This window comes from Sporothrix brasiliensis, assembly GCF_000820605.1.
Source record: "Sporothrix brasiliensis 5110 chromosome Unknown Cont22, whole genome shotgun sequence".
Classification (NCBI taxonomy): domain Eukaryota; kingdom Fungi; phylum Ascomycota; class Sordariomycetes; order Ophiostomatales; family Ophiostomataceae; genus Sporothrix; species Sporothrix brasiliensis.
The window spans coordinates 2,308,041-2,334,260 of record NW_024467141.1 but is presented as its reverse complement, the minus strand read 5'-3'; the positions used below and the strand labels follow the sequence as shown (position 1 = coordinate 2,334,260).

The 26,220-nt window shown below is 54.1% G+C and overlaps 4 protein-coding genes across 4 annotated transcripts; 1 reads left to right on the top strand and 3 right to left on the bottom strand.

Moving 5' to 3' along the window:
• Positions 1-6,068: 6,068 nt before the first annotated feature.
• SPBR_08123 (uncharacterized protein) lies at positions 6,069-9,102 on the bottom strand (the record flags this gene model as incomplete). Its single annotated transcript, XM_040766361.1, has 3 exons — positions 6,069-7,009; positions 7,078-8,955; positions 9,033-9,102. The coding sequence occupies 3 exons, from the start codon at positions 9,100-9,102 to the stop codon at positions 6,069-6,071; spliced, it is 2,889 nt and encodes a 962-aa protein (XP_040614943.1).
• A 1,275-nt stretch (positions 9,103-10,377) lies between these two features.
• On the bottom strand, positions 10,378-10,966 carry SPBR_08720 (uncharacterized protein; the record flags this gene model as incomplete). Its single annotated transcript, XM_040766958.1, has 2 exons — positions 10,378-10,576; positions 10,947-10,966. The coding sequence occupies 2 exons, from the start codon at positions 10,964-10,966 to the stop codon at positions 10,378-10,380; spliced, it is 219 nt and encodes a 72-aa protein (XP_040614942.1).
• Positions 10,967-11,759: 793 nt separating this feature from the next.
• On the top strand, positions 11,760-17,261 carry SPBR_08063 (GTPase activating protein; the record flags this gene model as incomplete). Its single annotated transcript, XM_040766301.1, has 1 exon — positions 11,760-17,261. One exon carries the CDS (start codon positions 11,760-11,762, stop codon positions 17,259-17,261), a length of 5,502 nt encoding a protein of 1,833 aa, XP_040614941.1.
• A 4,172-nt stretch (positions 17,262-21,433) lies between these two features.
• Positions 21,434-23,130, bottom strand: SPBR_08351 (beta-n-acetyltransferase; the record flags this gene model as incomplete). The annotated part of the gene is made up of 3 exons (XM_040766589.1): positions 21,434-21,465; positions 21,549-21,692; positions 21,759-23,130. The coding sequence occupies 3 exons, from the start codon at positions 23,128-23,130 to the stop codon at positions 21,434-21,436; spliced, it is 1,548 nt and encodes a 515-aa protein (XP_040614940.1).
• Positions 23,131-26,220: the final 3,090 nt, after the last annotated feature.

Sequence of the window (26,220 nt, the reverse complement as noted above, 5' to 3'; positions counted from 1 at the left end):
AACTAGGCCTTTGCTTTGGCACATTAGGGAAGCTTCAGGGTGAATTTAGCACTCGAATCGGCCGAGGTTCAGACATGGCAGCTGGTCGGCCTGGCCGATCGAGATACGCTTGGTCGATGGATGTTGGTGGTGAAAACGGTTGGTTACGCAGTCAGCTTTCACAATTGCAACAAAGAACAAAGGAAAAGAAAAACGACGAGACGAGAAGTAAAAAAAAAAAAAAAAAAAAAAAAAAAAAAGAAAAAAGAGACATGTTGCTGGCGATGGCGCCTTCCAAAAGCGTCGTCAATATTGCCCTCACCGTGGGGAGAATCGGGAAAGAGGCACAACTTATGCAAGGGCCAGGGAGCATTCGCTCCTGCCGCTGTTTGGGGGTTTTGTTCCTAGCCCAACGCCCTCTTTGTAGCATTCAATAAACTCAGTTGCATGACTGTCGCAAGACTCGAGACTGCATACATCGTAAATTCATTACAGCATCGTATTTGATCTCCGTCTTCTTCTTGGCTTGTCTCGTCCGCTTGTTTGCTGCTCTCCTATGAGAGGGGAAAAAAGGGCCCTGGCGTGTGTCACAGCCAGTGCCAGGCTCCACTCACACCTCGCTAGCGCCGATCGGACAGACCAAAAACGCCTGTTCCCTCTTTCCTGTGAAGGGGAATAGACGCAAAGTGACAACTAACGGGCCCGTCCAGCAGAGGCAGGGATGCGGCCCCTGAACACGGGTACCTGGACAGTTGGGCTGGGTGATCCTTTTTGGATGATGAATGCAACGTGAGGGGACGAAGCGAGGTGCTGTCCAGTGTTGGTGCTGCAACCTTAGTCCGGGTGAGAAACAGAGCATGGAGGATATGAAAAGGAGATGTCATAGAATACGACATCCGTTGTTAAAACAAAACAAAATACGGGAACGGACCAACAGGAGACGACGGATAGTTGTTGCGCACAACTCATTCACGACACTCCGCACCGAGTATGTCGTAACGGGATGTCGCAATGGAAAGGGGGGACGACAAAAAGAAAGGGAATACGGAGTACTGACTGACACGTTCGTATGGCCTTATCTCGACCGTGGGACTGCGATATAATGAACATAGTGGTAAGAACAACGGGCAGAGGAAAATGGACGAGCCCCCACCTTTACTCGGCACATCCATCACATTCACCGGACCCATGCCGAAGATGGACATGTGCGACCGACGGGCGGTGGCATGACAGGTCCCAGGGACAAGCTATCACAAGACAGTCTTGACACCGGCAGAAGGAAGACGGTCGAACGAGCGAAGCTAATGCAATGGTATTGTACAACATACCAGCGGGAACTTGGAGAGCGAATGCCGTGCCGTGGTGGACACCGAACCGATTTGTGAGATGTGGAAAAAAAGAAAGAAAGAAGAAGAAGAACGAACATAAATAAACACAGGGCATCAAAACATGTGACGATTGCACACGACTTAAACCTGCTCGTCTTTGGAACTTCGTAATAACGTCGTAATTATGTGACGATGAGTTCAGGATTTACATTTTGGGTTTTGACTCCCGTTGAGGAAGCCGAGACCCCGTTTTTCTCCTTGCTTTTGCTCCTTTCTCTTCGCTTCCTTTTTCTCGTACTTTATTTCTGTACTCACGCTCCGTATGGAGTACGCTATATCGTACGGCAGAAGGGAGGCGTAATGCTTTTCTTTTTTCTATGGCCATCAGACCATGTCTCAGGCGCCGGTCATTTTCGTCTCCATTTCTACTTCTTCCGACCTTCTTCAACTTTCTTTTCCTGCTTTTTTTTTCAGCTTCTCCCGTCATAGTCTATCCCGTCTTCACCGCCGATCCAGGGAGAGCGACGGAGCCGCACTGTGGTACGGAGGGCGTCGGAGTGGCAATGTGACAGGTAAGAAAGTGATAGTCGGAGACAAGAGACAAAATAAAAAAGATGGAGAAAAGAAGAGGAGACGGACGAGGTCAAGGCGGGTCCCAACGGCCAATGCAAGGGAAACAAGAAACAGGGACCAGAAGAAGAAGAAGAAGAAAGCAAACCAAATGCAAGCCATTCAAATAGAAGAACGAGTTGTATGGAGTACAATAAGCACTCACGCCAATGAAATAAAGCCAAACCCAAGACGAATGAAAGGGGCAAACACGCCATACTACTTTCTGCAACGGGGACTGCAGTCGACGGACATGCGAGCAGGCGGAAGGTGAGAAGGAACGTATCAAAGAGGCGCGAGAGGAAACCCAACAAGCAAATCTGCTCGGGGGAGGGGGGGGGGCGGAGATAATCGAGGAGGGAGGGGAAAAAAGAAAAAGGAAAAAGAAAAAGTAAGCAACTGCAAAGGACGAAAAAAGAAAAAGAAAAAAGGAGAAAAAAAAAAAGACAGAGAAACAGACAAAGAAGCAAAACAACAAGAGACGATCACTGTGAGAAGGCCAAGAGTAGAACGGGGGATAGCCGAAATGGGATAAAAGGCCCGTGAGGGAGCAACACGGACGAAACAATGAAAGAGATATTGTGTACGACGTATTCTTGGTTCGTATTGCTGAGCAGTTTCAGGGTCAAAGGGGGGAGACAACAAACAAGGTGACCGACGGAAACGCGCACCACGTTACATATACGCCATACGCGCTTGGTGTTGATGTGTTATGCAGATGTCGGGGGAAAGGACGAAAAGAGAAAAGAGTAGCCTAGATGAGGAAACGTTTGAGAAAGACACCAAAAATAAATAAATAAAACCAGACATGAACGACCAATACAATGCACAAAAGACGTAGTAAACAGTGCGTGGCAATCAGCGTATTAAGAGTGACTTATGTTGCAGAGCATCAAGGGCTTGAAAGGGTCAACTGTCAGGTTAACGGTGTCCAGATGCTCTATGCCCTCACCGTGTCTCCCAAAGAGGGCGAGAATAACAACTCCACTTTGGCGCAGGTCTACCATGTGCAGGACCGTTGCCTCGATGTTCGGCAGCGATAGGGGGAGACAGGGATGAGGGCATGCAAGCGTGTGCATCTCCTGTCATGCCTTGGACGCCTGACTCCTTGGAAACGACAGACGTCGTGGGAGACAACAGGATGCAGCTGCTGCTGCAGGAGCAGAGGAGGTGAAGAAACAAGACAGAAGGAAAGAACGAGCGAAGCCATTCTAGGGGTGCAACCACGGAAGCCACCCGACACCAGTAGACAAGCCCAATGTAACACTGAAGCCGGGAAGGAGGTTGGCTCCTGCCTGGGAGAGACACAACTGCAGTTACCTCCTGGACGGGGTGAAAGGACATGGCTCTGGGAAGGAAGGAGCCAGACATGCATGCCACATTCAGCACCTGCACCAGCGCCAAGACTACTGCCTCTGTGTTGCCAAGGTCCGGGCGCAAAACGCGGAGGAGGAAGGTGCAGAAGGGAGACGAGAAACAAAAAGAAAGTGCAAAGGAGACCGGCGCGGGCGGTCCCTCCGGGAGCTTCCACAACACAAACTGTCAATATTTCCTTTCTTGGGGGTGGATTACGATGCAGTAAGACGTCCGACGTTCACGGTAGGGAGTACTGTCAGCGAGCGTGGCATGCAAGGCCCTGTCTCACTGTTCAAAGCCGAAAAACACTTCCGTTTGGGGCTCAGTGCATGAAAAGAACCCCCTTGTCAAAAAGTAGCCGAAACCTGGTCTTTTCCAACTTCCTTTTTCCTTACCGTAGAAGCAAAAGGACAATGCTCCGCTAGCGTTTAGTCGGGGGCGCGCCTCGACGACGGGGACGATGGGGACTTGGGCCCACGGGAGGCACGGAAAGGACGAAAGGGCAGTCTAAAGTCCAAAAGAGATGGCTTTTGCTTTTGCGGAGGCCAAGCGGTCCAAGCTTAAGTTTGGGCGGGGTCGACAAAGTGTAGCCTCTTTGAGATGTGGTGGTGACGGGATGCGAGGACTCTGAGTGAAAGGTCCCGTATGCCGTACAGAGTACGGAGTCATATTCGGTACGTCGTGTATCGTACATCGTTTTCAGGTGGCTGGTGGTAAGGGTTTAGCAAAGACCACAACATGACCGTTGCTTTACATTTCGGCATTGTCTTCCTTGCAGTTTGTTTCTCGGGAACGCGAAAACAAGGGACGTAGTATTGTTTGCCGCGTGTCAACGGACGTGGCAAGGACGTCAAGTTTTACGTAATGAGTCAGCTTCTGAAGAGGAAAAATCGAAGCAAGACAGAAAGCATTAGCACATTCATCAAGGACAGACGAGGTCCTCCGTACGCTGTGCTTGATACAAGATAGATGACTGTCCGCTGCGAAGATACGGCAAAGGACCATGTGCCGTCTTCACGTTCACGGGACGGAGCGGCCAGGCACAAACAGTTTGATGTCCTCGATGTCTTCTCACATCAGCAAAGAGCACCACAAAATCAAAACCTTGGTTCTGGGTCCTGGTAAGAGACAAATCTGACAGAGACAAAAAGTACAACATAATTACCACTGTTACCACTGAACGACAGGACAAGCGGCACAGACATAATCAAAAGCCTCCATCGCCATCCAAGACACGGCACAGAACCTGGTTGTCGGGCCATGCAGGGCCGCCAATCCGATGAGACGATGCAGGACGGCGATATCAACATAAGCGGTACGCATTTTGCAATGTTTTTTATATATGAACGTCCTGCCGTGGGCCTGGCTGTTCTCGTCACAAATGGTACCTCATCGTAGACCGCCCTTTACGACAGTTTTTTTTTTTTCGTCTTTTTCCCCCCTTTTCTTTTTGTTCGTTTGTCCAATGTCCTGGGTCTTTGGTCTTGGGTCCCAATCTCCCCATCTCCTGTGCCGTGTCTGGCCCCATCTCCTGTGCCGTCTTTAATCCGGTCGTCTGTTCTGCCCATGTGGCAACCCAAGGCGCCAATGCCGGACTGCAGTAATTACTGGACGCGTGATGGTTGATTCCGTGGCGGCGGGAACAGATGTGTGGTGTAATTCCTCCCTCTTCCGCAGCTCCTTTTATTTTCACCAGTTCAGTTAGCAATTACACAGTAGTGGCTCCCGCGCACGTTCCCCCTCTGAATTTCACCCATGTCGCCCAGTCGTTCTCCTCTGCATCTCTCACCGTTGTTTATTTCCAAGGCTTGGCCCATGCAACAAGCGTGAAATGGGCAAATAAACCTCCCCCATGACCTCGTTCAAGAGGGAGCTTGCTTCACCAATTCACCAGCCTTGTTCGAAACGAGGTTAGTCAAATTCAGGATGAGCTTTTCGCGCACTTTGCCCCGGATTGATGATGCCCAAGGCTTCTGGGGATTACGACGTACGTGTGTTTATATCGCTAGCCCTTTTCTGGGGTCTCGTTCCCCTTCAGCGATTGTTGACGATCGACAGATGAAAGGACAATATGGGAGTAGCAACGTACTGCAAGCCTGCGAAGCTGCTCTTGTTGATTTTTTCATATCCTTACCATATGTCGATTCACTTGATTTCGAATCACATTCCCCTCACTTCTGCTCCCTGTGACAGTATTGGTTGCCAAGTGCCTTGGCAGACCCCTTGTCTTGGTTTGTCGTGTTTATGTTGTTGATCTGTTCTCTTTTACTTTTTTACACGCTATCGTCAACCGTGCTGACCACTGCCACTGTGCCTCTACTTAGGGGAGTAAAGACACCCTTGACGACTAAAAAATATGGTCGACATCGTTGCGTGTAAACCGACATCGTGCCTTTGTCATGTGTGGCGGATACCAGAAATGAAGAGTATGTTCATTCGCTCCTTTTGGTTCTTCCTCTTCTATGTGGTCGCCAATGTATAAACGAGTCTCGGGCTAAAACGCTGCATAAAGGCGGAGAAAACTGTGAGGACAGGGACGCATGAGGACAGTCAAAAGGACAACGGCAAGGCATCAAAAGTAAGCCACGTACACAAAACATTCAAAAAGTACATTCATTAAGATCTAAGCAAATGACCGACCGCACGAAGGGGGCAGGGAATATGATATTGTAAAGATGTGATAGGGGAGAAAGGATGGGGATCGAGGCGATGAGAGACAAAGGTGACGGGTGAAAGGTGAAGAGGGAGAAGAGCGAAGGGTAAAGGGTGGAAAAGCGCAGAAACTGGTCCCGTCACTCATGCCAGATACGGCGCGAGGGCGGCCTTGGCTTCGGGCTGCAGCCGTTTCTCGACGCACTGCGCAATCGCACCGTTGTGGCGCCGGTCGGCCTCTTTGAAGAACGCACCCACCCACTGTTGCACGTTGTCGACCTCGGGGAAATCGTCGCGCGGGCCACGCTTGCATGTGTTGAGCGGCGTGTAGCCGACACCAAAGCCAATGTCGTCAACATCGGCCTCGTTAATCACGTCGTCGCCAACGCCACTCGTCACCTGTGGGGGGTTCTTGAGCAGGTCAAGCAGGTAGTTGCACGTCAGGCCCCAGCCCTTCTCGTACAGGTTGGCAAAGCTTGTGCTGTCGCACAACGTCTTGGTGTACGAGATGACGCCGAGCTTGCGGTCCACGGGGCGGGCGAACTGGCCCGTCGTCGGTAGCACAAAGTTGAGGTAGATCGGCTTGAACAGATCCACACCCGCTGTCACCTTGTTCGCGTGCTGCACAAAGTAGTCGGCACCCAAGCCGTTCTCGACGCCCCGGGCCGACACCAGGTGGTAGAAGCGCACAAACCGGATCTTGAACGAGTCCGTCAGGCCCTTGTCCAGCTTGGTGAAAAGCTTGCCCAGGATGGTGCTGAAGTACGTGTCGAGAGATGCTGGCGGAATGGAAATGACCACACTCTCGAGAATGTCGAGCGCGTTCTGCTCCGTCTTTTTGCTTGCAAACAGCCGGCCGAAGATCTCGAGAAGAGGCAGGATCTGGTTCTCAGCCACAATAGCGTCCTTGATCTTCGGCAGAATCACAGACAGAAACCGCGCACAAGCAGGCACGTTGCCTCTCGTCTCCCAGATCGTGTCATTCAGAAGGACGGGAATCAGCGTCTTGTAGTGCTCCGGTAACGCCAGGTTGGGGCTCGTTTCAAGCAGAGCCGAGAAGATTTGGAAAACATATGGAACGAATTCTGCAGAGAGTTAGCAAACAATTAAAGACTGCTGATATACATGAAAATTCAAATCAAAGAGCACTCACCAGACACGTCCTCCTTAAGGATGGACGAGAACGGCTCCCATAACCGGGCCTCCAATTTGTCGCCAATGGCAGACGAGCTGTACCGGACAAGGGCGCCAATGGCCTCGAAGTGGTAATAGTAGAAACGGGGGTTGCTCGGGTTGGACCTGATCACATTGGTGATGTTGATGAGGTGCGTGAGAATGTCGTCCACAATTGGGACGACGCCCTCCTTGATAACAATCAGCACGCGCACAATGCACCGCATCAGAAACTCGTTCTCTTGCAGCTTGGCAGGCGCTGTATCCTTCTCGATCAGGCTGAAAAGGTGGCTCAGCAGGTCCTTGGCGAATGGCTGGATGTCCTCCCGCGAGAACAGATGCACGCCCTCGTCGTTTGTCAGAAACAGCACACGCTCCACAGCAATCGCCGCATAGGTGTACACCACGTAGTTTGCCGATGCCAGGTTCTGGATGAGCGGCTGGAAGGCCGCCTGCCACTGGTCCTTGGTCAACTGGCTGCGAAAGTTATGCAGATACTTGATAGCATCGACCTTGGCGATCGGCTGCGTGTCCGACCCGCTCAGCAGATCCGCCGCCACGTTCTTCTGGAAGAAGTCGACCACATTAACGTACTGGTTGACCGTCTTGACGCCCTGTGCCGCTGTCACCGCACCCTTGGCGGCAATGGCCAAGAAGAGGTAGATTGCCGTATCCTTGGCCTTCCAGTCTGTCTTGCCCTGCTCCAGGTAGTGGTCAATGTACCGGAAGACGACCTGTGTGACGAGCATCTCGTACTTCTCGAGCAGCTTGCGCAAGAAGTCTGTGGCAGCCCGCCGTCGGGAGTCGGTGTCGGAGCCTTCGAGATCGCGGCGGATGAACTCAATGGGCTCGTCTTCAAACATCTCAATGTCAGACTCCCGCAGCGCCACGTTGGGGAGGATGACCGCCTCGACAATCTTGCCGAGCGTCTCCTCGGAGTTGAAGATCGCAGCGTGCCGTGCAGACGATGCGACGGCGGTCAGGAACTGCAGCGCCTTGCTAACCAGGATATCGTAGCGCTTCTCGGGCCCCGTTGTCGACAGCACGTTCCACACAGTGTTGATAAACGGCTCCGTGTGGGGGCCAAAATCGTCGTCGTACTTGGTCGAGTACAGCTGCAGCACCTCGCAAATGTCGGCCTTGACATTCTCTACAGCGGTGGCCTCATCGTCGTCATCTGCCGCAAGGACCGGGTTGGAGTACGAGAGATACTTTTGGAGTAGCGCCGTCACGGGCTGCATGTTGGACTCAACGACTGGCGGCAGGTCCTGGCATGACAGGTCGTAGAGAATCCGTATGAGCAGGCTGAGAACCTCGAACCAACCCTTGAGCGCCTCGGCGTTGCCCTTGTTGCTCTCAATCTGCTGGTCGGCCACGGTGAGCATTGTCATAAAGGGTTCGCCAAATCGCGACAGGACATGATTGATCTCGGTGAAGAGCTCGTTGGAGCGGAATAGCGGCCGCCACCGCACAAATATGGAGTGTGCAACCTCAAGCACGCCGAATGTAACCTTGGCGTCGGAAACTGAGAGGCGGCTGACAAGGTCGTCCACCAGCGTATCCCACCGCTCCCAGAAGTCGGAGTCTGCAATGATGCTAATGGCCTCACCGAGCTGCGTCTGGATGCTAGCCGGCGACGAGATCATGAGGCCGACGAGCTCCTTCTTGATCATGCTGATATCCTCGTCTGGTAACTTGTAGTTGCCATCCTCGTCGATATAGTTGCGCCTGATGAAGTTTTTGAAGCAAAGGGCGGCAGCAAGCCGAGTTTTGAGGGGCAACGGCTGCGAGTTTGTGATCTGGAGAAGGAGGAGACAGAACTGCGGCTTCTCTTCTTCTTTCCGGAGCGCGGACTCGGCTAGAGTGAAAAACAAACAGTCAGAAAGTTAATCAGAGTGGCCACGATCGAAAAGTGAAGCAAAAGAAAACACAAACCCTTTCGGTGCTGCTGCGGATCGAGCGTGGAGTCCAGCAGCTGCACAATGTGGCCAATCTGGGCACTCATCTTGCCGGGTACGGGGAAATACACGAGTTCAAGGGACAAGAATGGGGGCCGTAACGTAGGGAGAATACGTTGGGAGTGATGGATGGTTCGAGAGGTAGAAAGCGATTAGGATCGCGAGTATTTCCTTTCTTTTTTTTTTTTTTTTTGGTATGGCACAGAAGCTCACAAACAAAACAGCAGGAGCTTGGCCAGCCCGTTGTCAGGGAGTCAAACGGCGGGGTGCTGCGGTGGGTCTCATCACGTGCTGATACGGATATGCATACGGCGATATTCACATACCCGTGCATCTCGCATTTCTGAGTGATTGAATGACAGACAAGAAAGCGAAACAACTGAAAGTAACGGAGTGAGAGTCTATCATCCTTATTCACTAATGATCAAGCCAAATATTGCCGCCTCACTTCCACGTTTTGTCTTTGACGTCGTCATACTTCTGGCAGCTCGTCTTGGCTCTTCAGACGAACGACGCGTAAATTGGGACAAAGAGCTTCGTTTGCCAGCTTCGAAACACGTGCTACTATCTTGTAGTCTGATCTTGTAGTCTGAAACAGGAAAGCACGCAACGAACCCGCTCAGTCACGGAAGGAACAAGGGGGCAAAAAAGTTGCAAAGGAAGGAGCATCGCAAACAAGACGGAGTCCATTCCTCAACAAAAACACGGAAGGTTCCAGTGTGACAACGCAAAAGTTTCTGCAGGTGTACTGTGTCGGGCAGGTGGCCAGTCGGATTGCAGGCACGAGGTGCTGAACAAGCTTGAAAGCCCCCTGTTGCGTCGATCCTGGACGACTATGACGACGGACAGGTGGAGGAAAGGGCAGCTTTGGCACTTGCACTTGCCCCAGATAAAATAGCGTCAAAAGGGAACCAAAAGAAGCAATTTGCTGAAGCAAGATGAGGAAGGACCAAACCCCCAAAGAGCGAAAATGTGGAGAAAACTGGGTCCATTACGCCTTCCCTACCTGTATCTTCCAGGACCAAGTGTGCTAGCCAAGGTTTAGTATTAGTACGGGGAAGTAGCGACGAAGAGCACCTGCTGTAAAGGAAATTGCTGCCCTGCAATCTTGCCCTCTATCTCCATTATCTATCAACCACCCACGCTGCGTTTTTTCCTCAGCTTCTCAACCACACTCGGACCATCGACACCCTGGACCACAACTGGCCACCACCACTGCAAGACACACAGCACGGCTCTACATTCAAGAGCACCGGCGCAAACACCGCTACGAACGGTATTCTCTACCCACCGCCGCCGAATGAGCCGCCCGCGAAACAGCGTCATCGGTCTGGCACCGCAAAACGGCCGTCCACATTGATCTTCATCTTATCGTGACACTCCGGACTATCTGCCACCTCGCCACCCCTCACCTCGCCTTGCTCGACACCCCCGTCTGCGATAAGCGCTCCTCCATTGACCTGGCCTTCTGGCAGCTCACGAGGACGAGTGCCGTTGTCCCAAAGCAGCAAGACGCATACGCTGTGCAGCTTCTTCTGTGGGGGGTTGGCGTGGCCGGGAGACGTCTAGACGAGAGAGCTCTCCCACGCAACGAACTGGACAGCCTCTGCCTTGGTGGCCTCTGTTCAGGTGTGCCAAACCCTGCTTCAAACCCGGGACAGGGACAAAAGAGGCCTGTCGTGCAAGGTCAAACTGAGACAGCTCCTACAGTGCTAACAAACGCCAGTAAGAAAGACGACGCATGTCCAAGAGAACGACGACAGCAACAGGGACGACATAGAGTAGCCCACGTAGCACGTTCTGTTCGGAAAACGAGCGAGCTATCTGCGACGACAATACCACTGCACAAACACATATTGCCTGGCCCAGACGACCACACCAGAATCCCCACCTCCAATGATCCAACTCCATTCTCGCCACAGCTCCAAAACGGTTTTCGTTGATGGGGACCCGTTGAGCCCGCTGGCCCGCTGACGGTCTCACTTTGTCCTTTCCACCATTTATGCACTGCAATATTTGCATGTAAGTCAATTGTCTTGCATTTGTGTCTTGGATTTGGCCTCCCGTGCTTGCCCCCATTTTCTATCCGTTCCCGGCGTGCATGGCCAGGCTGGTCCCTCCGCCTCCCCTGCATTGCCCGGCCCCCTAACCTACCTCGTTTGGCTCAACTCCGTACTCGCGCCGCGCCTCGACTGTTTGGTTCTTGATGGCCTTTTGGTTCTCCTGCGTGCAAGATGCGAGCCGGTCAGAGGCACGAGATATGTGACACAAAAAGCAGCAAGTCCGCAAGACCTTGCAGTGGGCACAGCAACACGGCGATTTGCCTGAGCATAGAACAAGGTGTGGCTGCCCACATTACCTGCCAGGCTGTCCAAAGAGGCCGCTGGCTGACCCTCCATCAGATCTGGGGATATTGTCACCCTGTCCCCTTGCCTACGCGTGGCCGTTGCTTTAATTGTTTTACGCCATACGGAGGACCCATTCCCCCCCTTTGCATTCTTGCTTTTCTGCATTTTGCCACGATACATTGATCGCCTCATCCTTTTCACTTATATCTTGATTGCTTTTTTACCACTGCCAGTGCCACAGCCGTGGTGCATTATCGTCATTCCTTTTTTCTGCCTCGATTGCATTTCTGCTTAGCTTTTCGCCTATACCTTCCCAGCTTCAAAAATATGGCTGCCTCAGCTGGCCCGTTACTAATATGCTCCGTCGAATAGTCTCGCTAGGCCAGCAGGTCTCCGAGGGTGAAGACGATTTCATGTCTCCCCCGTCCAACGATGCCGGCCGACCATCCGAGTCTAAGGTGCCGGGTGGTTTAGCCGGCGTCTTCAAAGGCCTAACCGGGCCCAAGTTAACAAAAGCACCAGCGCTGAGCTCCAGCCCATCCGCCGCCGCTACGTCAATATCGCCTCTTCCACTCACTGCGCCGGTAGCCGCAGCCACGCTCTCCTCTTCCTCAATTACCTCAGCACAATCGACTTCCGAGCCTACCGACGCCGACTCTCTCAACAGCCGCTCCGGTGTCAACCTGACAAGCTACGCTGACTGCCTTGAGCTGCTGAAAACCGGAACACCCAGTGAGCGGGTTGCCGCAGCTAATGCGCTGCGGTCCATCATTACTGAGTCGCCTGTCCAGTCCATGACCGATGTATGGCATGCTGCAAACGACCTGATCGACCCGGGCAAGGCCCAGGTTGCTCGGCATGCCGGCTGGGAGCTGTTGCTGGCGTGTGCAAGGCTCACCTCTTCCACAAGCATCGAGCGCCGGGAGTATTTCCAGGCGATTGCGGCACCAGCCGACCCGAGCGACTTCCATTTGCAGCTCTCGGCTCTCGTCGAGCTAACGAGCAACGGTCGTAGTCTCTCTGGCTTCGACTATGACGTCTTTCCCGTTCTCACAGAATGGTTCCAGACAGCCTACAAGTCCAAGGCGGCCGCAAAAAAGCCACCGTCGACACGGTCGACCAACGGCAAGAGTGGCAAAGTAAAGGGCGTTCAAACGGCCGAGGAGCGGAACCTCTCCCAGCTGTTCGCCTACGCCATCGATGTCATCAAGTACAGCGCCAAGATCGCCAGCGACAGGGCCATGGAGGGTCTGCTCGATTCCATCTTGGACATAGCCATGAACACCAGTACTGAAGATGACCTCTCGTCCTGCATTGCCATCATCAACACCTGCGTCACCGTTGGCGCCATGCCGAGCAAGAGCCTTGAACGCTGCGTGAAGGTCTTGAGCTCCATCTATTGTCTGGTGCCCAAACTTCGGAAAACAGCCTGGCAGGTCCTTGCCAATATCTTCAAATCGCATCACGGCCTGCACACAATCACCATCCTGCTGGAGGCCCTCCGGAAATACCCACTCGAGGGCGTCGAAGTAAAGGACGCCACGCGCGAGCTCCGCGGGGCCCTTGCTGTGTTGCAGAAGCTGGTCCGGAAAGCCGGGTCCACGGAGTATCCGACGCTCCCATTCACTCTCCTTGTCGACGGACTTGAAAATGTGGTCAGCCACACACCATCACCGCGCATTGTTGCATCCATCTTGCAGCTCATCAACCAGTTGTTTGACGCTGGCGACGGCGACCTGAACCCGCTTCTTCTCGACGAAGACTGGGCCGCTCTGCTCGGCGTAGCCACGATCTGTGCGAAGCGAAGCAATCCATCTGCAACATACGATGGGACAGCCAACACAAAACAATCGCTTGGTGCCGCAACTGGCCCCGAAGAGCCGTCCCAGGATGCCGTCGATCGCGAGGCTGCTGTTCTTACTGCACGAGTCGAGGCCCTGCTCCGTGGCCTGAACAACGAGCGTCCCGAGTATATGCAGCGCAACTGCTGTGTCTCCTTCCTTGCAGATGTGCATCACATCCTCCCGGACTCTGGTGCTGAGCTGGTGCTCAAATACTTTGCCGAGTTTAGCTGCTGCTTCCCATCCGACCCACAATGGGATTCCAATCTGAAGCTGGTGTTGGGGCCCTTCTACGCTAACCAATCGCGCTCCGCCGCGGTTCGGTTGTTAGCCTTGCAAACGGCCATCGATGTCCACAATGTCCTTTCGCTTGTGGATGAGGTCGCTGGTAGCCGAGAGACAGTCGCTGACCTCGTTCGTCGCATTCTTGCACACATTGGAGAAGAACGTGACACAGTGCTTCTGTTCCATGCGATTTCTTTCGCAGTCACGACGTCCCCATATGTGGACGATGCTCTCTTTCGCTCTATTGTCGAGGCGTTTGGCTCTGTCATTAAGAGTGACGAGCGCCGGCAGCCGCTAAATATGGTGTCTTCGGGATCTACACCGGTTTCTCCCCTGATGACCTCGGGCGAGCATACGGGTGTGATGGTGGACCAGAGCACCTCGAACATTGCCACACGCGGCCTTATCCGCATTTTCATGGACACAATGAACACCGACGCCGGTAAGGCCAGCCTAGTATTCAAGGAACTGGTCGGTATAGCCAGAGACAAGAGCTGTCCGGTGGATGCGCGCCTCTCGGCACTAAAATTGCTGTTTCGCCTGCGCGCGGACTGGGCACACCGCATTTTCCTCGTGTCCAACACCGAATCTGAGGGTCTAGCCGCTGTGCTACTCCGGACCGAGGCGTCATTGGAGCGCAAGATGGCCGACGAGGTCACACAGGAGATTCTTGCTCGACAAGCGCGAAATGAGCCCGGAGCCCCCTTGCCGGCCGGAAGCCAGCACCCTACGAGAGTTACGCGAGGCGTCTCCTTTGGGCAAGGTGGCGGACCACAAGACAGGGTCGGTGCCCCCCACCGAACGGCAAGCAGCACCCGACAGAGAGCCTCGGCGCCACGCTACACCCAACAATGGAGCTTACCCGACCCAGATGCCTTGCCACAGGCGCCGATCGCCACTGCCAGTACCGTCCTCTTCTCACACGAGTTGGAAGCAACAGTGGCCGGGATGGGCGTGAAAGATAAAGGAAAGGTGCCAAAAAATAGTCACGATGCCGCCGCTGCAGATGGCGAGACCTCTGTTGCTCCCAACGTGCATGAGAATGAGAGCAACTCTGACGCGACACCGGCCAAACTGGTTCTCGATATGACGGCGTGGATGGAAGTCGTCTTTGATATTCTCACCCAGGGCGCAAACTGGGAGCTGTACAGCTATGCCCTCGTGCACCTGCCTTCGCAGCTCAGTAATCATGCAGTATGCCGCGCCGCGGTGCCTGTCATCCTGCGCATCCGTACAGCCCTGTGTGACCAGATCCAGTCGAACAACTCGCAAGAGCCACCAGCAGCAACAGGATTGCGCCGACCAGACGCGCAGACGTGTGTGTTGCAGACGCTGACCATGATCCTGAGCTACCACGAGTACTTCCAGCGGCAAGAAGGTGACGATCTGGTGCGGACGTTCATTGCGGGGCTCACTGACAAAAACCCAATTTCGTGTGTGCACGCCCTGTCCATCTGTTGCTACGAACTACCCCACGCCACGAGCAAGTCTCTGGTGAGCATCTTGCACAAGATGTCCCAAATCATCACTCGGCCAGGTGTGGCTGTGCACATCTTGGAGCTGCTTGCCTGTCTCAGTCGGCTGCCTTGGCTCTACTCCAACTTCCGCGAGGACGAGTATCGCATTGCCTTTGGTGTCTGCTTCCGGTACCTGCAAGCTGTACGCGACCGCCGTAAGTCGGCCCGTGTGAGCCACTCCAGTGCAAGCGATCAGAATTCCGTCTCGGCGTATAATGGGTATGGCCTGGGTGCGTTCGACTCACATGGCCCCGAGGTGCCAAGCCAAACGCTGCCGCTGCAGCCGAACGCATCCGACGACCTGCCCCAGTACGTGTACGCACTCGCCTACCACGTCCTTACGTTCTGGTTCCTGGCACTGCGTGTGACGGACCGCGCCAAATACGTAACGTGGATCGCGAGCCGCCTGTTCGTCGACAACGATGGCAGCCAGGTCACAGACGAGCAGGCCCAGATCACGCTCGACTTTATGCAGCGCGTTGCATTCTCCGATGCGGATGAGTCCGCCCCTGCTGACGATCCGGACGTTGGAAGTGGACAAGAAGCGGCCGTTCCACGGAGCTGGGTTATGGGGAATAGCATTCTCACCATCCAGTTGGCCGCCAGTAAGGCGGGGCTCGCGCGGATCACCAAACGCCAGCCGTCGGGCACGTCCTACTACACGATCCAGGAGAATCTTCAACCCCGGCCTCCACATCAGACACGTGGTCTCATCGACCCCATGGTGAACATCTCGAGCCAGGCACACCACAGCCAGCCTCCCAACCCCGTTCTGCCGAGCCATTTGCTGGCCCAGCTGCTGGCGCCTGTGCCACAACAGTTCGACTCGCCGTTGCGGCCGATCCCTCTACCCAACGACGACGTTGTCGAACGCGCGTTCCGGGCGTTTGATCGCAACTCGACGGTGGATGGGCACAAGGTTGGCGTGATCTACATTGGCGAGGGCCAGACGGACGAGGCGGAGATCTTGGCCAACGTTTCCGGCAGCAGCGACTACGTCGATTTCTTGAATGGACTCGGCACGCTGGTTCGGCTAAAGGGCGCGACGTTCAACACACAAGGTTTGGACCGCGAGTTCGACACGGACGGTGCCTACACGTTTTGCTGGCGTGACCGCGTGACGGAGATTGTGTTCCACGTGACGACCCAAATGCCGACAGACCGCGAGCGAGACCCGATCTGCATCAGCAAGAAGCGGCACATTGGCAACGACTTTGTCAATATCATCTTCAACGACTCGGGGCTGCCGTTCCGCTTCGACACGTTCCCGTCCGAGTTCAACTACGTCAACATTGTCATCACGCCCGAGTCGCGGGCCTCGTTTGTGGCGCGTCGCGAGCTGTCCCTGCAGAAACAGCGGGAAGATGAGAACGAGGCGCTGGCCCAAGAGCAGCAGCAGCAGCAGCAGCAGCAGGGCGACGACTCGCAACAGAAGCAACAGCAACAGCCGTCTCCGCGTCAGAAGCGGGCCATGCCGTTCTACAAGGTGCAGGTCATGAGCAAGCCCGGGTTCCCTGAGATCTCGCCGGCCGCGCGCACAAAGATCATCAGCCTCAAAGCGCTGCCCGACTTTATCCGGCTGCTCGCGCTCAACGCGTCGGTGTTCTCGCAAGTGTGGTCCACGCGGCAAGGCGGTGAACACATTTCGTCGTGGCGCAACCGGCTGCGCCAGATCCACCGCCTGCGCGAGCGCTACGGGCCCAGCGCGCTGGCTGCCGTGGCACCCTCACCGCCGCCATCGTCCATGGGGGGTGGCGATGCTAGCGGGCCGAGTGGCGGTGCTGGTGGTGCTGCCGGCGCTGGTGCAAGCGGGCCTGGAGCTGCGGGCGGCGCCGTCGGCTCTGGCGCACCTGGCGCCGGCAGTGCTGTTGGAGCTAGCAACAGCTCTCTAGCAAGCGGTGTCGGCGCATCGGCCGGCACGGGCACGAGCAACACAATTGGCGGCAGCGGGCCCAGCCTGACGGGCGGCAACAGTAGTGCCGAGCAGCTGTCGCGTACGAGCGTGAGCGGCATGCGCGACAGTTTCAACAGCCTGCGGCGGACGTCGATGGCGACGTTCTTTACCGTGGCGGGCGGCGATCCTAACAACCAGCGGTCGTCGGTACACTCGACAGCGACGGCAACTACGGCGTCGGAAAATACAGACTCGACGGCTGTGAACGGAGGGTCGTCCGAAGTATGGGTGGACTCGCTGGATTTCTCCAAATGGACGTAACCTGCGGAGGTTCTACCTATTTTTTCTTTATATTTTAAATATTTTCATTTGTCGTTATGTTGGCGGGATCTCGGTATATACCACAAAAGTTTAATGTTTGTCCTTTTAATTCAGTTTGATTTTGGAATCATTTCGATGGTTGATATTTCTACACCTTTGTCTCCTACAACGCGCAGTATATGTCAACTTTTTATGTGTCTCAGCTGCTAGCGGATGGCCGAACGCGTATGCGGGCGTACTAGCGGTACTGTACACGTGAATATAGAAAAAAATCACTGTAGGATGTAGACGAAACGTTTTTCTTCATGCAATGGAGTAAAAATGGAAGGAAGAGGAGGGCGAGAGAGGGAGGAGCGGAACGGGCCACAGGGTCGGAGGTACGTGCATGGAAGCATGGAAGCTACGATGGGCAAATGCAGCATGCAGTCTTCTTTGAGGCCCAACAAAAGTTGTGCTTTCATACCGCGTCCCAACACGGGAGGGCACAAAGAAACGCGACACCAGAGCTACGGCAGCGCAAACAATTTCCCAAGAAGGAAACCGTCCGGCGGCGCCATGAACTGGAGTTGAAGCAAACGGAAGCGGGCTGGAAAAGTCAGAATGAGAGGATTATGTCGTAAGCAGGACCGAGAACACGGAAAGAGGGAGGGGGCAAGAACAGGTCAGGCAGGGGCCACAAGAACCGCCGAGCGCACCCATGCTCGAACAGGAAATAGTGCAGTGTAGTGAACCGGACGGAAGGGAGTAAAGAAGGGAAATCAGGAAGGAGGCAGGCGGCCGAACGCGGGAAAGAAGGGCAGCTAACTATAGTAAGTAAAAGTTCCGCAGAAAAAGGATCTATTTCTGACATAGTCAGGGTGGAAAGGAAAGATGAGCGTCAGATTTGGGGTAGGAGGTTGGAAAACAAGCATTTGGGGGCCAAAAATCTGCAATCCGCAGGCACCGTCTCAGACTATGCGCAGGATCCATCGGAGAGTAGCGAAGCAAATCAAATCCAAGTCCGACGAACAAAAGGTCCAATGCACCAAGAAGGAACTCCGATTTCGCGTCGGCAGAAGGCTGTCAGACGAGGTGAGGACTCGAGGATGGTTCCAGGGTCGGAGAGCGCACCGATACAGGGAGGTCGAAGGGGTCGCAGTGAATACGGGGAACGGGTGGGCAGGGAACAAGGGAGAAGCGAAACGAAAGGGAGCCAAGCGCAAAGAGGACAAGAGGACAGAGGAAAGCAGGCCGCTTTCTCTTCCAGGAAAGACGCCGACGCCAAAGAGGGGATCGCCTGGTCCATTGTCCATCGTGAGCAGGGCCTTCATCGGACTGCCACAGCGCAGAAGACATACACAGGATCGACCGGCAAGGGAAGGCTGAGAGTTGTTGAGGTTGGTCTTGATCGGTGGTCTCGTCAGGTCGGGTTCTCTTTTTCTTCATCTCCTTCTTTTGGCAGCCTTTGTTTTCCTTTTCTTTCTTTTCTTTCTTTTCTTTCTTGTTTTTTTAAAAAAAAAATTTTTTTAAAAAAAGAAGAGGGGAAAGTATGTGGGCCGTGGGTGTGCAAACAAATACCTTACTTTGCAATTTCTCCGACATATTACATGCCACTGCCATCGCTCTCTGCAACATAACATGAAAATAACACGGCTAGAGTTCATCCGAAGGTCTGTAAACAGCAAAACACCATCACAACTCGGACGACGAACGTCGGAACAAATGTTCTATTAAAAACGTGTCAACAAAGAAACGGCCCCCAACAAACGTATAGTCCTGTTTTCGCGATTTGAAATGCGATTGGCTTCACCAATACGCTTGGAGTAAGGCAAGTCCTACGTGCACAAGCCACAAAAAAAACAACTGGATTTTTGGCCCCCGACGGGTCCCGGCCCGCAGGCCACTGTTTGTTTTGCCGCGTTCCATTTTTCATGCATCGTGATTTCGAATCCTGCCGCACTATATCGTGTCTATCGTGGACTGGAAAGGGGAAAAGAACAAACAGGAAGGGAGACAAAACAAATCGCGCCCAGAAAAAGGCCGCATCATGTCACGACCCAGAAACAAGCTGCAGAGTTGCAATCTCCACAAGGTCAGCTCAGACGCGACCCGGGCAGGCTTTTGACCACAACAAGCAGCGACTCTGTTGCCACCAATAAAACATAAGGAAAAAAAAAGAATCCGCAGGGCCACCTTCACCATAGGGGCGGCGGCTACATTGTTCCCTTTGCATTGCCATGTCGCAGCCCGGCCAGGTAGTGGACACGAGGGCGTTTTGTTTTTGCCCGACTCCCGCTTTGTTTGTTGCTCTCAAATAATGCTGTTTTATTTGGCGTGCCAGAGAGAGGCGTCAGCGGGTTGGAAAGGGCGCAAGAGACAGGCCAGAGCTTCGACGGCCATGGCTCCATAGCTTGCCGTTGTCGTCGCGTAAGTCGCATTAGATGACAGGAACAAAATAGAACGAGTAGAAGACGAATAGAAGACACATCTCCCCGGAAAATAAAAGGCACCGTGGAAAGAGGATGGCGGCAGCGCCAGTTCACAAAGATTTTCACACAAAAGAACGAAAGACAAGGCTTACACAAGTTGAGAAATGAGAGCATTTTGCTTATCGTGAGCCGAAAGTATTCAGCGGCAAATGGCACAAGGAAAGAAAGAACACAAAATACCGCTGACCTCCCGGGACCTCACCAGTTTCGGGTGCTCTATTCAGTCTTTTTTTCTTTCGAGTTCTAGTATCAACTCGGTAACAAAAAAAATAAAAGAATAAAAATAAAAATAAAGCTGACAAGGTCAATGACCATGCCAAGACGTTGTAGCTCGGCATGCACAGGTGGGCATGCCTCTGTGAGTCTCGTCTTTCGGACACACGCCCCCGCTCTTGCATGCAGTCTTTTTGGGAACCACAGTTGCCACTGAAGCCGACGAGAAAGAAAAGGACTAAACGGTTCTCAGGGGATATTGGCTGCTCAGTTAACCAGACCGTCGCCTCAGCGTCACCTCGTGCTGCCCCTTCGAGCGCCCCTCCCAACTATCGCCATCCCCCGTGTCCAGCTTAGTTCAAAACATAGTGCCGCTCATCAGCTGGCCCTGTCTCTTCTAGAATCAAGTGAATCAAGTGAAAGGGGGGCCAGGCCAGCGCCATGCACCGGGCGGTAAAAGTGGGAGCCAATGTAAGGGTCAAGAAGCAAATAGGCTAGAAGGGGAAGGGGTGGAGGGTGGGAAGTGAGAAAATGGGGCATACGGGGTTGGAAAGAAAAGGCGTGAATCAGCATCAAGACGGGCAGCCTTCCACGCATCCACCAGCCATACAGACGCAGCAGATGGCCCTTGGCCCTGCGTACACCACGTTCTCTCTCCGACGTACTCCTCCAGGCTCACAAGGCAGCAGTGATTCCTCCTTACGAGGGGCAAAACGAAGGACGATTCCACAAGGCGCCCTGCATGCAGTTGGAGGATGCAGAGCGGAGACACTGCTGCAAGATACGCCGTATAGAGCATGACTTTATCCCACATTCTGCAGACTGTAATCCAAATGCCACGGTTTGCACCTGCAGTGGCGGTTTGAAAATAAACGCGATGGGAGCCCGTCTCGAGCTCATCTCGGGCCCGTCTGGTAAACCGAAATCTCCTGCATTCCTGTAACATGCGTCGCACGGAGCAATAGGCCGACTCGGGTGGGCATATCGCCTATTCCGTTTGTGTGATAACTGCAAAGGAACGGGCGCTTGGAAGAAAGCAGTGAAGGCGGGGCAAATGCTGCACCAGCAAAAAGGTACCGAGGGTGACAGAAGGGGACACAGGCTCACAGGGTGACAACGGCGGGATGGCAAACTGCAGACGAACTGATCTGTCGCACAGAAGGCCGGTGGAGCCGACCGTTGAGCCGCTGAACCGTTAACAACCGTTGGACTGCAATTCAGGAGGGAAGACGTGCCGAGTACGTCGTAGCAAGAAACTATTCCATTGTTGTCTTTATGCCTCTGAACGTTCGGCCTCGTCCATGGGGGCAAGTGCGTTACTATATCCACCCCTTTAATCTCGACTGCTCTGATGTAGGTGGTAATTAATCATTGCCCACGCACACTCCGCGGTTGGTCTCCCTGCGAAAAAAAAAAAGAGTGGCGCTCCTAAGAAAAAAAAAAGAGAACCTGGCGTCCTGGCGCGTCCCTTTTGACCTCACGCTTCACGCTTCACGCCACACGTGCCTGTAGCTGGCCCATTTCTGGAAGCCTGGGTGTACTGTTAGCATGCTGTCTGCCTGTCTGTGCAGGGAACGCCTCGGCATCGTCTTTCCAGGTGGCCTACCAATAGCTTGAAACCCTTCGGCGCCGCCACGAACAGCGTCCAGGAACATCTTCTCCATGCCCTGCGATTCGAGAACCTGCACACAGTAGTTCATGAGGCGGATAATCACCGAATCTCTGGTATGGGCCGCGGAGAGGAAGTCGTCTGGCGAGCATTAGCATGGGACCGTCGAAGGCCAGGCACAAGAGGTAGAAAAGCAAGCACACGCACCAGTGATACATATACAGGCCACGCCACCGACGAGATCGGAAATAGTACGCGCCCACGGCAGGTCTTCTGCCACGCGGCTGCCGTTTCTGGGAACGTAACTGAGCGCGGTCGCCACAATTTGGGGGCCTTCGAGAACAAGAAGAATGTCGTGGATGTCGGTGGTGCCGGCCAGCTGGTAGTATTGGTCGTACCAGCCGACGTTGTCTTTTCGGGCGGACTCGCGTGCCACAAACTCCAGCACACGGTCAAATTCGTTGATCTGGCATCGCCGGAACGTGAAGCCGCCGTCCGACAAGCCTGCGGCGCGCCAGTCGGAAAAGTCAAGCACCCAGTCGCAGGCTTCCTGGCCACTCCCAGGCAGATCCGAATCGTCGATGCGCCAGCCGCGGCGCCGGAACCAGTCTTCGGACTCCATCTCAAAGGGGAGGCCGAAAAGGAGGCGTGGGAAGGTGCTGCCGAGTTGCAGCCGAGTCACTCTGTGTTCGGCGAGTTTGCGCAGTGCGTGGTAATGGAGGGCGGTGCCGACGCCCCGGCCGCGGTGTGAGGGCTGGACCAAAAGGGCGGCGATGCAACCAACCCACGTCGAGTCGTTCTGATCGATAAAGGCCGTATATGTGGCACAAAAGCCGAGCACCTCGCGTGTCTGCGGGTCGTGGACGACAAAGTGCTTCGAGTAGCCCGGCCGGTTCAACAAACGCTGGAGACCGGCGATGTCGATTCGAAAGCGTTGAGGGACGCATTTGCACCACAAGTCATGGGTCGCCGGCGCATCCTTTAATATGTCCCATTCCTCCACCAGCCACCGGGGCTGCGGCGATTCCATGACGAGCATTGGTCCTGGTCTCCGTGTTCCGCGGGGCAAGAAGATAATATCGGCGGCACACTCTAGACGGCCGACGGAGTAGTCTTGAGCTTCAATGAGCGTCGGAAAGAAGCCGTCAGAGGGCCCGAGTATGTTCAGACTGCAGCACACGAGCACGATGTGCGGCCGGTCGGGAGCAATCGAGCGAACTATCTGCGACAGGGCAACTTGTGAGGGCTGGCCGCCGTGTGGTGGGCCGGTGATGACAAAAATAACGGCCTTGGCCAAAGTGAGATGATTTGCGTGATACTGCGTGATGCCGTCGCGCGCAACGTAGGGGATGTGACGGACCCAAGGGTGGTATTCCGCCAATGCCTTACCAAGCGGTTCAAACGGGTCTTCGGCCGGTGCGCCTGGTGCCGGGAGCTCGATCGGAACGGCAGCTGGGGTCAACAAGTAGAGAAGATCGCCTTCGCCTAGGGTCGTGGTAAGCGGGAGGCACTCTTGCAAGTCCTGGACGAGAACAGCCCCTCTTCGTCTTGAAATGTCCCGTAACTCTGGAGACTCCATCTTGCAGCAGCTCTTTTTTTTGAAATTTTTTTTTTTTTTTTTTTTCAGAAATTCAGAGCGCAATGCTGCCGCGCGCGTGCACGCCACCCTCCGCGCGCGTATAACCCAGACCAAATGAGATAGAACGAACAGCCACCTTGAGCTTGGGGATCGAAGGGACGAGGGAAGGAACGTGTGAAGCGCTGCTTGTAGAGAAAAGTGGCACACACAATTCAGCTCTTCCAAGAGGTCCAGTGACCTGGGCAGCGCATAAATATGGATTCTTCTCGGTTCGCCTTCTTATTTGCTGTGCGACTTGGCCGCTCCAGCTCCAGCTAAAGCTCCAGCTCCAATAGCTTCCTTGATCACCGCCACACCGGCAGGGAGGAGGGCGAGGAGGCGCGGGAACTAGGAGCCACAACCTTGAGTCCAATTCTAGAACAAAGCGGAGTGATGCTGAAAAAAAATGAGACAAAAAGAGAAAGAAATTCGTAGGAGAATGAGGGGTGAGGGAACTATGAGGGAGAGGGCACAAGAAAAGAGAACGAGAGAGACAGTGTGTGTGTGTGCGTGTGTGTGTGTGTGTAAGAACAAAATCTTTTGATCGTGAAAGCAGGAAAACTAAAAGAGGAAAATAAAACCAGAAATAGGTCAAAGAGATGAGGGAAAGAGGATAAATCTGAACAAGGGAAAAAGCGATGGGCAGATAAAGGGCGCACTGGTGTGTGTAGTGTGCAAATTAGGCGGTCTTGACTCACGGGTAGAGTTTGTCGCATCAACAGTGCCTGATGGCGTGGTGGTTGAGCGTCACTGTAGAATTGTGGCAACGGTGGAGGGCGAGCCCGTGAGACTGAGCGGTCGAGCGAGGGCGTTCACAGTGCAATCCCGACAAAGAGGACACAAAGCGGGCGGCGGTTTGACGTTAAGAGTGACAGGATATCCGAGCTAAGAGTGCCAAAGAAGGCTGGGCCAGGCCAGGCCCCAGGTCCAGTTCAGGAACTAAAAGTTCGCTTCTGTAAAAAGCGGCGCGGCTCGTTGGAGAGGCAGTAAGATATGTTGGTTGCAGGGCCCAGGCTCCGTAAATAGACAAGTAGAATATGCAGCCGACAGGAATGGGACAGGGCAAAATCCCAAAGAACGATTGTGAAAGAGAGCAATACGGGGGTAGGCAGGCCGTTTCTCTGTCTTTTTGAAGTTTTAGGCGTAATACTGTGAAGGAGATATGTGGGCGTATTGTGTTCAAATTCAGCCGAGCCCGTCTGAGCTTCCGTATGTTTCGAAGTCAGATAATAGGGCTGTGAAGCCGCACGTAGACGAACACCTCCGAGTCGGCTTTTCTGGGGTCTCAATGTGGCTCAGCTTCGTATTGTCGCTGCCCGTGCTGCTAATCTCTCCAGCAAGTTTTGTGTCTAAACCGGACAGGGCTGCGTGAGTGAGCGAGAGGTCCAAACCGTTCTCGCACTGATCCTTTTGTCTGGGACTGGGCCAGGCCCCACGTTTTTTAAGGTGTTTCTGGCGGATGTTGTTTGCTGTAGCGCGATGTCACTCAACCGGTCCGTTTCTCGCTAGGCGGTACTTGCATGCGTGTTGCCGATCTCGAGAGACAGGGTGATAGGGTGACGCGAAGACACAGAAAAAAAGGAAGGTAAGTGAGGGGGATGTAAAAGGAAAAAAAAAAGAGTTGAAGATGAGGGAAAAGGGCTGGACAGCAGGTCAAGAGGGTGGAGGACCAATGAGTTTCTTATATGCTGGCCATTGATTGTATCGGCAGCAGGGCATGTACAACGATATTTGGAGGTTTGTGTTTGGCTGGCCGGAGGGTCCTCAGCTCGGAGAACGCGTACACTGTGCAGTGGCCGTATTTTATTCAGTCTCGCCTGTTGGCCTTCCCAGTGATGTCTGATCTCTGCCCCAAGGGCCGCGGTCGGTTTTGTTGGTCCTATTATTGTGTGGCTTTGGCCGGCAACGATGTTTGGCTGTGGGTATTGCGCGGGTTACGCTACGAGGGCTTCCTCGCTTGGCGGCCAATGGTTGTTTGCGAAGATCAAAATATGCACTTCCTCTGGCTTGCCGTCTGGGCACGAGTCTGTGCAATACCGACTTCGAGCGCTTTCTCGTAGATTGTCGAGACTGTTGTTGGCGGTGCCGCTGTTCAGGGTGATGACAACCGCTCCGAAGAGGATGGATCTGGCGTGCAGAGCACCCGTGCTCATAAAAATCATAAAAAACGCGACCAGCTGCAGGACGACAGGCGACAAGTTCCAACAGTAACGGGGATTCGCTGAATGTGCGGTCAAGGACAGCCAGTTGTCAGACGCAAAGTCGGGGGGGGGGGGGCGGGGCAATGAAAGGTGTTTTGTTTTGCAGGAGCTTGGAAGGGCGAGCACGGGGAGGAGGGAAAGAGAAAGTCGAGCGTGCCAGCCAGAGGTGCGGCGACAGGAGCTGCAGAAACAGGCAGTACACCGCTTGTGTAGAATGAGGTGCAGTGCACGTCGTATGCACCCAATGCATGAGGCGAGGCGGTGCAGGAAGCGTGGGGGGACGGGCGATATCGAGATGGAAGAACAACAAACAAACACGATCGGGCCTCGTGAAGCGGCCACGGGCGAGGCCGAAACAATGTGGACAAAAAGGGGCGAACGACAAATTCTTGGCCTGCGACCCTGCGACCGAGCGGCCGGTCACGTCAAGGACAAAAGAAAACATAGGCAGTAGGGCAGGGCTGTCGTTTGCGAGACGCGTTGAAACTGGATTCGTATTGTTGACATGCCCCTTGGTGTGTTGTTGGGGGTGTTGCTGGTGTTTACACCAAAATGGCCGGGGATCGTGATGTTTTTTCCCCCAACGGAGCATACGAGAACGAGCAAAACGGTTGACATACAGAAACAGCAGCTGGTTTCGCGGAACACAAAGTGGCTCGAGGTAACCATAACAGACTACACTGCACAATTGAGGAAGGAACAACCGATCGGCGTATAGGTCCTTCCCTCAACGGCGGTTGGCTGCTGCAAACCCGGCGAAGATGCATCTTTGTCCCTTCCTGTTTTAATGTGATGGCGTGGTGTCAAGTGGAGTTTCCTGTTATTTTGTAAGGTGCAATGCTGCGATTTA